Source organism: Solea senegalensis, linkage group LG9 (assembly GCF_019176455.1).
Source record: "Solea senegalensis isolate Sse05_10M linkage group LG9, IFAPA_SoseM_1, whole genome shotgun sequence".
In the NCBI taxonomy this organism is placed as follows: Eukaryota; Metazoa; Chordata; class Actinopteri; order Pleuronectiformes; family Soleidae; genus Solea; species Solea senegalensis.
Window position 1 is genome coordinate 18,562,196 of NC_058029.1, and position 12,547 is coordinate 18,574,742.

The 12,547-nt window shown below is 38.0% G+C and overlaps 1 protein-coding gene across 1 annotated transcript; it reads left to right on the forward strand.

Moving 5' to 3' along the window:
* Window positions 1–95: 95 nt before the first annotated feature.
* Window positions 96–11,643, forward strand: nbn (nibrin). The gene is made up of 17 exons (XM_044034403.1): window positions 96–273; window positions 1,214–1,335; window positions 2,772–2,899; window positions 3,089–3,248; window positions 4,066–4,169; window positions 4,260–4,377; window positions 5,178–5,368; window positions 5,472–5,572; window positions 6,488–6,620; window positions 6,712–6,914; window positions 7,146–7,302; window positions 7,900–8,539; window positions 8,628–8,714; window positions 9,052–9,192; window positions 9,820–9,933; window positions 10,016–10,065; window positions 11,286–11,643. Exons 1-17 carry the CDS (start codon window positions 222–224, stop codon window positions 11,317–11,319), a joined length of 2,535 nt encoding a protein of 844 aa, XP_043890338.1. The 5' UTR covers window positions 96–221; the 3' UTR covers window positions 11,320–11,643.
* Window positions 11,644–12,547: the final 904 nt, after the last annotated feature.

Consider the following 12,547-nt stretch of genomic DNA (forward strand, 5'->3'; position numbering starts at 1 on the left):
TAAATATTCGAAAATAATAAGCAACGTGGTGAAATTCAAGTTGTGAGAGGAAACGGGAAATGAACGTGACTCTTATTTTGAAAATCCCGCCGCGGCGCAGGATTTTTACGTGATTTCGTGGTGCGCGGGTTGTGAGTCCACATTGTGAAGAAGGTGTTTTTCTGTGAAATACTCACCTTCTGTTGGGCTCACTACATGACAACGCACCAGACGGTGGTGGAATGTGGATCTTGACGCCGCTGCAGCCTGCAGGAGGATGGGGAGGAGGAGGAGGTACCTTCGTCACACTAAAATGCTAGCAAATGCTAGAAGTCAGCTAACTAACTTCAGTCATTTTCAGTTTCATGACTTCTAAACCGAAACATTTGATGCCGTGTTTCACAGCGATACTTACAGCGTTGTGCAAATGGCTGTGGCTCTAAAAGTCTGAAAAGTTAGGTTTTTAAAATGTATGTGCATAAACATAAACATGTATTTGTTTGAATCAGTAACTAGTTAAACATGCACACAGTTTTCACTCAATTAATTCATTAGTTCATGTGGATTCAGGCTGTTTCAGTATCTAATCCTACACTGACTCACCAGACACTGACTAAAGTTCACTGTATCTTTCATCTCATTCCTCTTCTCATTTACTGCTCACTTTATAGCCAATACTTGTTGAAATCTTAATGAAAGTCCTTATCCTTTAGCAAATATTCCGTGTATCACTGTGTAATATAAATGTAATATCATATAGATATCATACCAGAGATAATGTCAACATATTGTGAAAGCTGGATAGCATTGCACTGTTGTGCCTATTTTGAAAAAATAAACTGGAATTCAGTTTAACTAATGCGAGGGGAGTAAGGGTGGGAAATCACAAGGTACCCAACGATACGATTTGCGATGTATGGTCCACAATACCAATAATATCACAATATAACTATTTGGTGATAGTTGATATATTGCAAAACAAACATATAGCGATACATCACAAGATTTGTCTAACTGAAGAAAACAAAACTTCTGTGAAAAGTTAAAAGAGCGCCTTAATTTATTAATTAAACTATCGATATCTGCCCTGACATATCGATTATCGTATCGCACGAGGAAGGACGACGATATATCAGCAAATTGATATTTTGACCCACCCCAGGCTATGATGCCACAAGTACGTTGCTTGTTTGTGATTCTGCAGTGAATAATCCTTTCCTTCTGTCATCCTCAGGTGAGATCCACTATCTCATTGCCAGTAAGGAGTATGTGGTTGGGCGGAAAAACTGTGCCATCCTTCTTGCAAATGACCAGTCCATCAGCAGGGCTCATGCTCTCCTCACTGTTACTGACCAGGTGAGAGGAAGACAGGAAAAAGTGCACATACTGGTGAAAACACATGCAGCTTCTTGAAGTAGCAGTAGCATTAATGAGCCTCTGCAGCAGCAGCTGCATATTAAGTAGCCTTGTGTTTCCTCTGTGACATGCAGCCGATTGTCCTAAAAAACAACAAAACCACTGGACTATTATGTGTTTCAACTAGGAATCGGTTCATAGCGCTCAAACAACTCAAATTCAAATGCAAAGTTTATGGTTCTAAGACCCCCCAATACTGTGATATGAAGCATTGAGTGACTTCTATGAAATTTCTAATTGCATATTCTGTAAAAAGAAATATGCAAGTTGTTTGTTTACTCTTGGTTTACTCGTGGCTGGTCACATATGTCACCAAATCAACCACCCCTTTAAGACCTGGTATTACTATTTACATGTGCAGATCACACTTGGTACAGGTATGTAAACTCCCAATCTGTCCTGAATGCGTCCTCAGACACAATCATTAAAAACTGCACTTGGCTGTGGTTTTAGGACACAGGACTGAGGACATAATTTTGTTTGTTGGCAAACAGACTTAATATCAGTATATATTTGAATAAAGGTGGGGTTGCCCGGATGTAAATTCCAGTTTAGAACAGGACCTTACAATTACAATTGTAATACTTTCTTTTTCCAAGGACACTGAAAAATTAAAGTAGCAACTGCAACTATACAGAAGACTTCATGACAAAATAATACTCAAAATCCATCTGAGCACAGTCACACATCTTTGTCATTTCACTGTAGTAACACAGCAGGTCACACGGTAAGAATGTAAGCTGAAGGCGTTAATATTTGTTGATTTGTCTGATGTGTGAAGAGATGACTGGCTTTTTAAAAGGTTTAAAAAGTTCTTTAATATTTCCACTCCTTATCTTTGAATGAGATCACATACTTATGATGTAAAGATGACAATGATTTTAATTTGTGGTGTACATTTGTAACAAACAAGAAATATCAAGTATAATCCCACAACAAGTGAGATCTGACACAAATTAAACTTAAATTGTAATTGATTCAAAATAAATTTCCACACATATCTATATGAGAACAGTTACATAATTCTTACATTACATGCACCTTGTCTCAATTTGAAAAACATTTACCCAAGTGGTGGCAGTAGGTGTAGCTGTTGCACTGCACTCTTATTTAAATAAAGCTTGGAAGATAACTTCACCGTGGTTATGCACAAGTGGCATTTTTTTAAAAAACTGCTGCATTTGCTTAGCAATATCTGTTCTGTTAATAAAATGACATCAACTTACATTCCCTTTGTTTCACCACTGTCCGTTTGTTCTTGCATTTAAGGTTGAATTGATTTTCTTAACACATTTCCATCTCACGTTGAGTTTTATTAAATGACTTTCTGGGATAATCGAACAGAAATGTCTCGTTCTTGTGTGTTACACTTGTAGACCCTGACCTTGAAAGACACCTCCAAGTACGGCACTTTTGTCAACAGCCAGCGTGTGACAGAGAACACAGCAGTCCACTTGAAGACAGGGGACAGTATCACCTTTGGGGCCTTTCACAGCAAATTCAAGTACGTGACAGAAACCTGTCAGCTGTGGTCTAATGTGTATTTTACATCACAGGCACATTGAAATCAGTGACTAGTGATTAAATCTTATAACATCTAAACTCATTAAATGCCAGTAAAACGTACAGTAACGCAGATGTATTCTTGACACTGTAATCTGATGTATTACCTTCCTGTGTTGTTTTATGTCAGTGTGGACTATTTGAAGCCAGTGGTGTGTTCTTCATGTTTGGACAATGATGGCAAAGCGTCACTCTCTCAGGCTCTGCTGGCTTTGGGAGGAAAACTGGTCAACACGTGGACTCAGGACTGCACCCACCTGGCTATGCCCTCTGTTAAAGTCACCATCAAGGTCCTTGTACATCTAATATTTAATTGGTTTTTTTCTGTCAGATGTTGCCAATTGATTTTGTGATAATTTTTTAAGGTCAGTTTTCAGTTCAATAGTCTTTGTGTAATAAATACAGAATGTGATCACTGTTCAAAATAGACAAAATTAAAGTTAACATTTACTTTAAATGAACTTGCTAAATGTTTTGCCCCGTGCGACCCTCATTCGGAGGATAAAGCGGCAGAAGATGAGTGAGTAAGAGTGAAGTAATAAGTAATTATTTAAGTTTTCCAAACCATTTTTCCTGAGAGACCGTCAAAGCATTAACTACTCTACACTTATATACAAGAATGAAAATATAAATTAACAGTACTGAAACCATTCACAGTATCATTTAGTATAACCTAGATGCTGATTGATATGGTTTTTCTACAACCAATGCCGATCAATACAGATGTTTTTGGATCATATATTGGGTGGATTTACTGTTTAATACAAAAAAAAAATCAAAAACCAAAGAAATTGAACAATATTAAGGGTCTGTTTTTCCATTCTATATTTTAGTCTCTGCTGCAGTTTAATTATATACAGTACATATAGTCATCGAAAAAAGTTATAATAAATTAATTTACCATAGGTGAGAGTGGATGGTTATTTTTCTCTACATGTGGCCTTGCGATGGATTGGCGATCTAGTTTCTGAGAACACCGTCATCGACAACGACATTTGATAATTCAATTTGCAATTCTGATTTGAAAATGATTAAATAAACCTCTTTAGAGCATGTTGTGTTTGTCCCTGCTTGTGCTGACATGCTTACGTGTGTTTTTGTAAATAGACTATTTCTGCTCTGCTGTGCTGTTGTCCCATTGTGAAGCCGGAGTTCTTCTTAGAGCTCAACAAAGCTGTTGAGCAAAAAGTGCCGCTTCCTAAAGCAGAGAGGTACAATACAGTCCGTCTGCATATAAACACATCAGCTGTAGCATTGAACCAAACTATTTATCATCTGTTCTGTTCATTGTTCTGTTCAAGTTTCCTCCCTGTGATTGACGAGCCCAGCTTGAGTAAAGATGACGTTAAACTCGGAGTGACTCCACTTCGCAAACAGCTTTTTGCTGAAAAGACCTTCATATTCCTCAGTGCAAAACAGGTTTGTTTACTTTTCCTTTGTTGTGATCTAATATTGTCATCATAGTCTGCAAAACACAAAATAACAGAGCAGAGAATGTCAGGCTTTACAATATGTTGATCAGTAATTGCCCTCCCCAGTCAACATATGACAAAGCTCTTGAGTTATAGAAATCAGAACTTGCTATCGGCTTTATCATTGCCCATCAGCTTAAGAAATGATGGAGAGACACATGAGCTTGTGAGCTTCATGTTTATCAGTAGAGTGTCAGTTGCCGAGCAGTCAACAGTCACCGCTCCAGTGGAGAGTCTGCTTTTCGATGGAAAAGTTAATTTAATAACAAAATGAAGCAAATGACGGACCATTTTACCAAATTATTTTTCAGTCAAGGCATGAATAAATCAAATAATAAGTGCAACACGTTACACTGGTGTGTTTACGTGAGCACCACAGCTGCTGAGATGAGTCCATATGATCATGCAGCTCATGGCATGTGCAGACTATGAAAATCTCATCAGGGACTAAAGGTTTTATATGTATTGTTGAGTTGACACAACAACATGAAGTGAAATCTGATGCCATATGGAAACATCTCTTACGTAAGACCGCTTCGACACATTTTTATGATTAATGCAACAGCATTATCCCAGGGAAGGAATGCTTTTACAAAACTAAAATATTTATAGACCGCTAAGAAGCCCAGTCTCAGTTAGACCAACAAAACTAATGATGGGAAATGTAACCGTGTCTTTTCAGTAAACAGACTCTGTCCGTATCATCAAACTTGTAGAAGAACATTATTTCTCCTCCTTGTTTCGCAGCTGAAGCGTCTGAGTGCAGCCGTGGGTTTTGGCAGAGGTAAGAGCCAGCTGCTGGCGGAGGGCTGCCTGCCCCGAGACCTGCTGGAGTCTTCACAGACCTGTGTGGTTGATGCTACAACAGGAAGCTCCCAAACTCTGCTCTCTTCCTCTACTGCTGAGTGGGCAAACTCTGTGAAGAACATTGTTCAAAGGTTTCGCACAAATCCTTGTCCCTGCACAAATTACATAAGAATGTGTTTCAGTAATGCACAGTACTTGTTTTGTTGTATTTTTTTGCTTTTTGCACTGAAACAGAAAAGGCCTTCGAGTCATCACAGAGTCTGAAATTGGTTTGGCTGCCATCTTTGCTTCCTGTGACAAATACTGCAATCCATCCAATCTAACGGCAGAGACAGGTGGGTGATGGGACAGAATTATATTGTGTTTTGTGTTAACATACTATGTGTTAACATGTTATACTTTATTGTAAGAATGCTAGAATTGACAGGATTTTACATATATTTACTAAACACAATAGAAATCTAAAGGTAATTTATTATAATATCCAAACCAAACGAGAAGACAGAAAGATAATTAAAATATTCATATAAATATGTAAATATATATATTTCTTTTTAAAAATTAAATAAAAAAAGGTAAGTGTCATGTTTTGATATTTACTTCCATCTATTTAAACCCTTTATTCCATCTCTTCAGATGTTGCAATTGTTGTCTGATGGTGTCTGATGTCTAAAAAAAATGCACAATTTTGTTCAAAAATCTATTTAACTCACGAGGCACAGATCACTGCCACAGGCGCACTATTGGTAAATTGCTGTGGGAATAATACACAACTCCTTATATGGACATCCTGGGGTGTGATCTTCAGGCTTAATTAGGCAGAATCATTTTATATTAAATATTATTAATTATTATATTTTATATTTTAAAAACGGAGTAGCAATACTTGTGCAGAAGTCACAAAATATACTGTTTTTATTTTATTTTTGTTTAGGAAAAACTTGCAACGTGAACTTTAAAATGTGACGTATTTCTACCTTTTGTTAATTCTATCCAATTTTAGCTCAGTTGTGTTTATATAGTTTGTGAAAATGGAAAGAAAAATCATATCATATTGCATTAAAGCTCTGTGTTCTAAGGGTTCATTTAGAATGTTTTTGTGATAGCGGTCATTATTTTTTGCCAGAATTGTTTCAGCAAACAATTCAGGGCAGAACAAAACATTAACATTGTTTTCCCAACACCTTCTCCAGTTCTGGTTTTTGTGTTCAAACATTTTTGATAGTTTCAGCCTTCTGTCTGTGTTTTAGAGTCGGCACCTCAAATGAAATCCAGAATCCCAAGTGCTTCACTGTCACAGAATGTGGCGGTGGATGAGACCATGTTACCTGCAGGATCACAAAATATCACAGCATACGCCGTGAATACAGAGCCGCCAGAAGGGTACTACCAGACACACGTCCATATCATGTTCAACTGATCCTCTGTGGGCTCCAGAAAGTCCGTCTGATCTATATTTTTATGCATCCGCCAGGTCAGAGTCATGTGACTTGCCTGGGGTTACAGCAGTGGGAGAAACGCCTGAAAAGAAACAAACCCAGAACCCCAGTCAGTGTGATGTATCCAGAGTCATATCTGAGAGTGTTTCTGCTCAGTGCATTGTGGCTGACACGATGAGCATGAACACTGTACACAACACAGACTCCCAGAGGAAGAAGCCCGAGTCCAAACTGACAGGTAGTTGCATTGTTTACTCTCATAGTACTGATTTAAAACTGTAAATCTGAAGTATACAGAATATACAGTCTATCATCAATATTCTGTCACCCTTTTCACTGTAGATCACATCTCTATCTGCACAAAAAGTTCTTCATAACTGTTATCTTTATTAAATGCATAACTTTATGTTGATGAACAATAGACATCTGAAGAAGATGGAATAAATGTTCTAAAAATTAAATGTTGCAGTTTCAGGTGAAAGGAGGGCCCAGTCATCCACATTCAGCACCATGAAGCCACCATTCCAACTGAAGCAATCGCCACGGAAACCACAAACTCCTGCTCAGACGTCCCCACAGAAACAGTCGACACTGACAAATTTCTTTCAGCCAGTCAATAAGAAAAGGTAATCCTCTACTCCTTCAGCCTTTATTTTACTTCAATTTTATTTGTATTTCATAATCAATTCATTATCTCAAGATCTTACAATTATTACAGAGAAACCCAACAAGAACACAGTGAGCACCCAACTTCGAGTGAGAGTATACAGCCTTCTGCCTTTAGAAGACAATAACAGAGTGTTCCATATGTTAATAATGTAAAACTACTCCCCAAATCATAGTTAACAACATACCGCCTACGATCTGATTACAATCACAGCACACAGGATGTTTAATTCCTGTGATTCGACTCAGTAAATCAATTTACATAAGAGAACATTATGTCATGTATCACCAACATTGTAATATTACAAAAAATTATATTTTACTCAATGATTTCAACATAAGCCATTTTCATACATAATGTCTGTATAAGGAATTGGGTCTGGATCTAATCTCCGGAGTTTGTCATTTACACATGATAAACAAGATTATCTGTCAGCAGGACGGTCTTCAGAGGGTTTCTGGCCTCCAGTGCATGTTATAAGCTGCTACAGTGATATTATAGCAACGTAACCGTTGGAAACTGGCTTAAAGTCTGTACTTTTATGTTGTCCTTTAAGGCCTCTGAACGATGAGTTCTCCCCTGTCATGTCTGAGTCAAAGCGACCTGCACTGGCATCATCCATGAGCAGGATACAAGCACCGAGCACCACATTCACATGTAAAGAAACACCCACGTCCCAGACTCCACTGGGTTCAGGAGCCGATCTGTTCACAGGACAGTCACAGGCTCCACATCACAGAGTCTCCCACACTGCCCAGGAAGAGCCACGGAGCAGAAAGAGGAAGGAGATTGAAGAAGAGACAAGGATGGAGGAGCTGGAGTCTATCATGTCGGAAGATATGGATTTTTTTGACGAGCAACCATCAAGCAACCAATGCCAGCAAGCACAGCTAAAAGAGCAAAGTTCAGTTGCACAGAAACATGCTTTAAATATAGCAGAGGCTTTTCCCTCAAGCAAAAGGCAGCGTGTCCATGTAGAGGACAGTGGAGACAACAAAAGGCCACTGGTGGACACGGAAAAAAGGAACCAGAGCCGAGATCCTGAGCAGTATGTTGTCTCCATCAAGACAGAACAAGTTGACCCCTCATATAACAAGACGACTAATGATGAATCCAGCAAACGTCTCGATGTGTCATCTGCCACAAAAACCAAAAACACCACACCCTGTGACGGTGACAAAGCGTCTGTCATGGAGGTGAGGAACAAAGATTTGTTCTTATTTCTTCAATTTAAAGAGAACATTAATTTTCAGTTTTTACATTATTCCTGTTGTGTTCTTCCAGGATATTAATCTGCTCAAAGGAGATAATTGCAAGCCAGAAGAAGTTAAAACCCTTCAGAAATTAGTTGTGATCAAACAGGAGGTCCAAGTAAGTCTGAAAACTATGAAGATCACAGTCTCTTTCTCCAATTGAATAAGGTTCATCCTTGCATTTATTTTTTATAATTAAATTAATTTATCAATGTATAAATGTGCATCTATTCTTGCTTTAGCTGCCCCATTATTCTTACTCCGACTTCTACTACTACCATTGTAGTGTTAGTGTGCCTCTTGGTTGTAGGATGTAACCTAAAAAAACAAAGATGTCGGCCACATCATTGAACCACATCCTCAGCGCCATGCTGTTCAGGATTTCTTTGTTATCTCACAACATAAATATACACCATAAGAAATCTGACGTAAGTTTCACTACTGCTGTATTACAGGAATCCAGGATTGATGAGGACCTTCCTAAAAAGCTGTTGTTGGTGGAGTTCCGATCTCTCACTGTGACGGCACCTCCCAAAACCAAACCAAAGCACCCGCCAGGCAACGGCTACACCAAGAACTTCAAATGTTTCCGCAAGGTCAGTCGACGATGCGACATAGACAGAGCCTCCTTTTACATTTAGAGACACTGATTAATTCATAAAAACAATGCTTTTTTGCTGCAATTATGTCAATAGTCCTCAATTCTCCACAAATCACACACAAATTAAAAAGCTGATTTTAATTTAAATTAAACATTATAATTGACGTGAATAAACAAAGCCATGACAATTTTAAACAATCTAGTAAATGTAGAGGACACAAGAAGAACAAATGTTTCCTCATGAAATGTATAGGTGAGGCTGATTTAGTTTTATTATTATTATTTAATGTCACACAGGTAATCTCACAGAGATATGGAATCTCTAGTTAGTGATGGTATTTCAAGCAAAAATGCTGATCAAGTATTTAATTAATGGGGTTATTACTCAAATAACTCTTAACTCCAGCAAATGAGAGCAGGTGAAATGAATTCATGGCTCACAGCATGTTAGGCTAAGAGGAGCAGCTATGAGATGCATTCAGAGACCCTGGTACATTTCATCACTTCTGCATGATCTACAGTGTTAGAAGTTTCAAGATTCAGCACCTTTTCACAAATCTTGCTCTATGTACAGGATTGTTGTTTTATTTTTGGACCAATGTCCTCGTGTGTATATTTACAGAGCCGGGTAACGGGCGTGGAGGGCTCAGCCCACGTCATAGCAGGGTCTGCTCTGCTGGTTCACAACAAGGGGAAGAACTCTGATCTGGATGAATGGCTGAAAGATGTAACTGAGGTAACTGCTGTCGGTCGTATCTGTCTGTCTGTAGTCACATGATTCCCTCCATTCATAACTGGGGTGTGTGTGTTTGCCTCAGGAGGAGCAACAGAGCAGACGGGATGAGACTGTAGGGGACGACCTCTTCAGGTGAGAGAGAGGATTTCATTTTCTCCCAGAAGGCGTGACACAGCTTTGTTCTCACATCTTCCAAAGAAACGTTCCTGGTATTTTGTTATTGTTACAAGATGGTGTTGGCCAAGAGTGCTGAATTATTAAATCTCAGAAAGTAAAATCATAATAATTCGTTTAGAAACTGTAGTGCATAACATTCAGTTATTTATGTTTCACGCAATCAGGTGATTGTATACTTATAAAGAATAGGTATAATTGTTTTATCTTCAATTCCTGCCAAATGTAAATAATGTAATAATTTTATACACTGGAGCTTAAAGTCATTAAGATCATTACTGATCTATATAATTATAAATTATATTTAAATTAATAAAGTAAAACTAGCTACAATTAATGTGAATGTTGTAGAATATTTGGCATTTATCATATTGAAAACAATGGAATAGAAGTTTCTTGTCTGCCAATATGGGAATTTGTCTTGGGCTCTCCAACATAAAATCCTAAAAACCAACATAAAGACAGTCATAAAAAACAACAACACACAGTTAAAATAAGATACAAGATAATTATGAAGCAAGAGATAGAAATAAGAGGCAATTGTTTAAACATGAGCTTTTTCTGTCCCCCTGTGATTAAGACTTAATAAAAAGGTTAGAAAGAGTGTCACTAAGTTCTCCTGGTAATGGGTAATAATGACATATTGGACAGTGTGTACAGTCATTATAATCAGGTGCAGACAACTGAAACGTCTGAGAATTATGGATATGGGGCCTTTGTAGCATCAGGTTAACCAATCAGGATGTTGTGCTTCTTTCGTCACAATGGTTGCCAGGGTAACGGGTGATGTAAGCTGCCAACGATGCTGCTGCCATGTTTTCTTTGACTAAGCAGAAAAGAGACCGTCTGTGTGTGTGTGTGTCTGTGTGTAAGCCGGGCTGTTTCATGCTCAGTCAGTCATGTGTCGCCGGGAAACAGACTCTGCTGCTAAGAAAACAATGTTGCTTTTTTTTTCGGTGGGCTGAAACAAAGTTTCCAGACATGGTTTATAGGAAGCCTGTTTGCTTTGACCTGTTCAAACACTGTCTATGTTTTATAGTGCTTCATTTGGGCTGTTTTTATTGTTTGTTCAAAATGCCTCTTAGGATAGTGAGGACGGATCCACAAGGAATGTTAAAAGCCCAGCCTGACATTCACTCTCTCCCTGTGTGTGTGTGTGTTTGTGTTTGTATGTCCAGGTACAACCCCACCAAACTGACCAGGAGAAGATGAAACACCTTCATTTTAATGTCATCCAGTGGGAATTAATTTTAGAGACAAGAAGAAAAAGAAGAGCTAAAATGATATGTGTTAATAATGTTAATGGATCTAATGTGGAGTCACTGCTTCATATCTGCTTTTCTGTTCTCTCTGTTGTGTCGTTATACTTTCCACTAATGACGCCACTGACAGCAAACAATGTAAAAAAAACAGTCTTGTGATCAGAGATATTTTTTCTCTCCCTGTTTTTATTTGTCAATAATAAAAAATATGCCATACAAAACACTAAAAACTCTTCAATTGTACAAGAGCGCATTAAAAGTCTACATGCTAAAAGCAGCTTTTCATTCCATTTGAAGTTAAGACCAAATGTGTTCCCTGGTTTTAACTGAACTAGAAACATGAGAGGGATTCAAGTGTTAACTTTTCTTACATGATCTGTAATGAGCCACAACACCATCAGGCACTTTTTTACACGTCCATAAGGTGTTCAAATAATGAAGTCATCACAAGAAACCCACATGTCCCAACACATTCATGCCATGTGCAAAATCATGTTAACCGTGTTAAAGTTAAACTGAAGACTAAAACTGAAAAGTGGATTCTCAAATGTGCAAGAATTATCTTAACTCAGCATTTGGAAAATACTTTCTAAAAAAATCAATACAAGTCTGAATTCAGGACATGGAATGAATTAATAAAAAAAAAAGTGTTAATGCTTTAAGTGGAAGCGAACAGATTTGCTCCAGGGATTAACAGAGGTGTGCAGGTTCAACATGCATGTCAGAGGCTCATATTATTCATTCTTAGCAATAAAAGTTGGCCACTGTTGACTCACCCAGTCTCTGTAGTCTGGCCATAACAGTCTTTGTAGCACTGCCCAGAGCAGTTTATGCAGTCCTACATGCATATATTAAATATTTATAACCAAAACAATGTTCTAATTGAGGTGAAATTCAGTATTCAACAAAGGTTTCTACTAACGCTTTAACAGTAACGGGTAAACTTACTAACTTAGTGGAAAAAGCAATGTTTCACCACTCTGAAGAAATTCCCTACAGAGGGATCAAATCACAATAAACAAACCTTGAGCTGTGAGTGAGCGGCACACACAAAAAATATTCATATGGCAACAACACAGGTGATTAAATAACTAAAAATGCAGCAGAAACAAAATAAATCGTTAATGTTACTCGTCATGACCTCGAAACTGTTATTTGGCATTTAGCAAACCTTAGCA

Bases quoted from the DNA above. Each gene is read 5' to 3' on its own strand.
- nbn (XM_044034403.1), top strand. From the start codon at position 222: ATGTGGATCTTGACGCCGCTGCAGCCTGCAGGAGGATGGGGAGGAGGA. The intron at 2,900-3,088 runs GTACGTGACAGA...GTTTTATGTCAG, and splicing joins GCCTTTCACAGCAAATTCAA to TGTGGACTATTTGAAGCCAG. The intron at 7,303-7,899 runs GTAATCCTCTAC...TTGTCCTTTAAG, and splicing joins CAGCCAGTCAATAAGAAAAG to GCCTCTGAACGATGAGTTCT.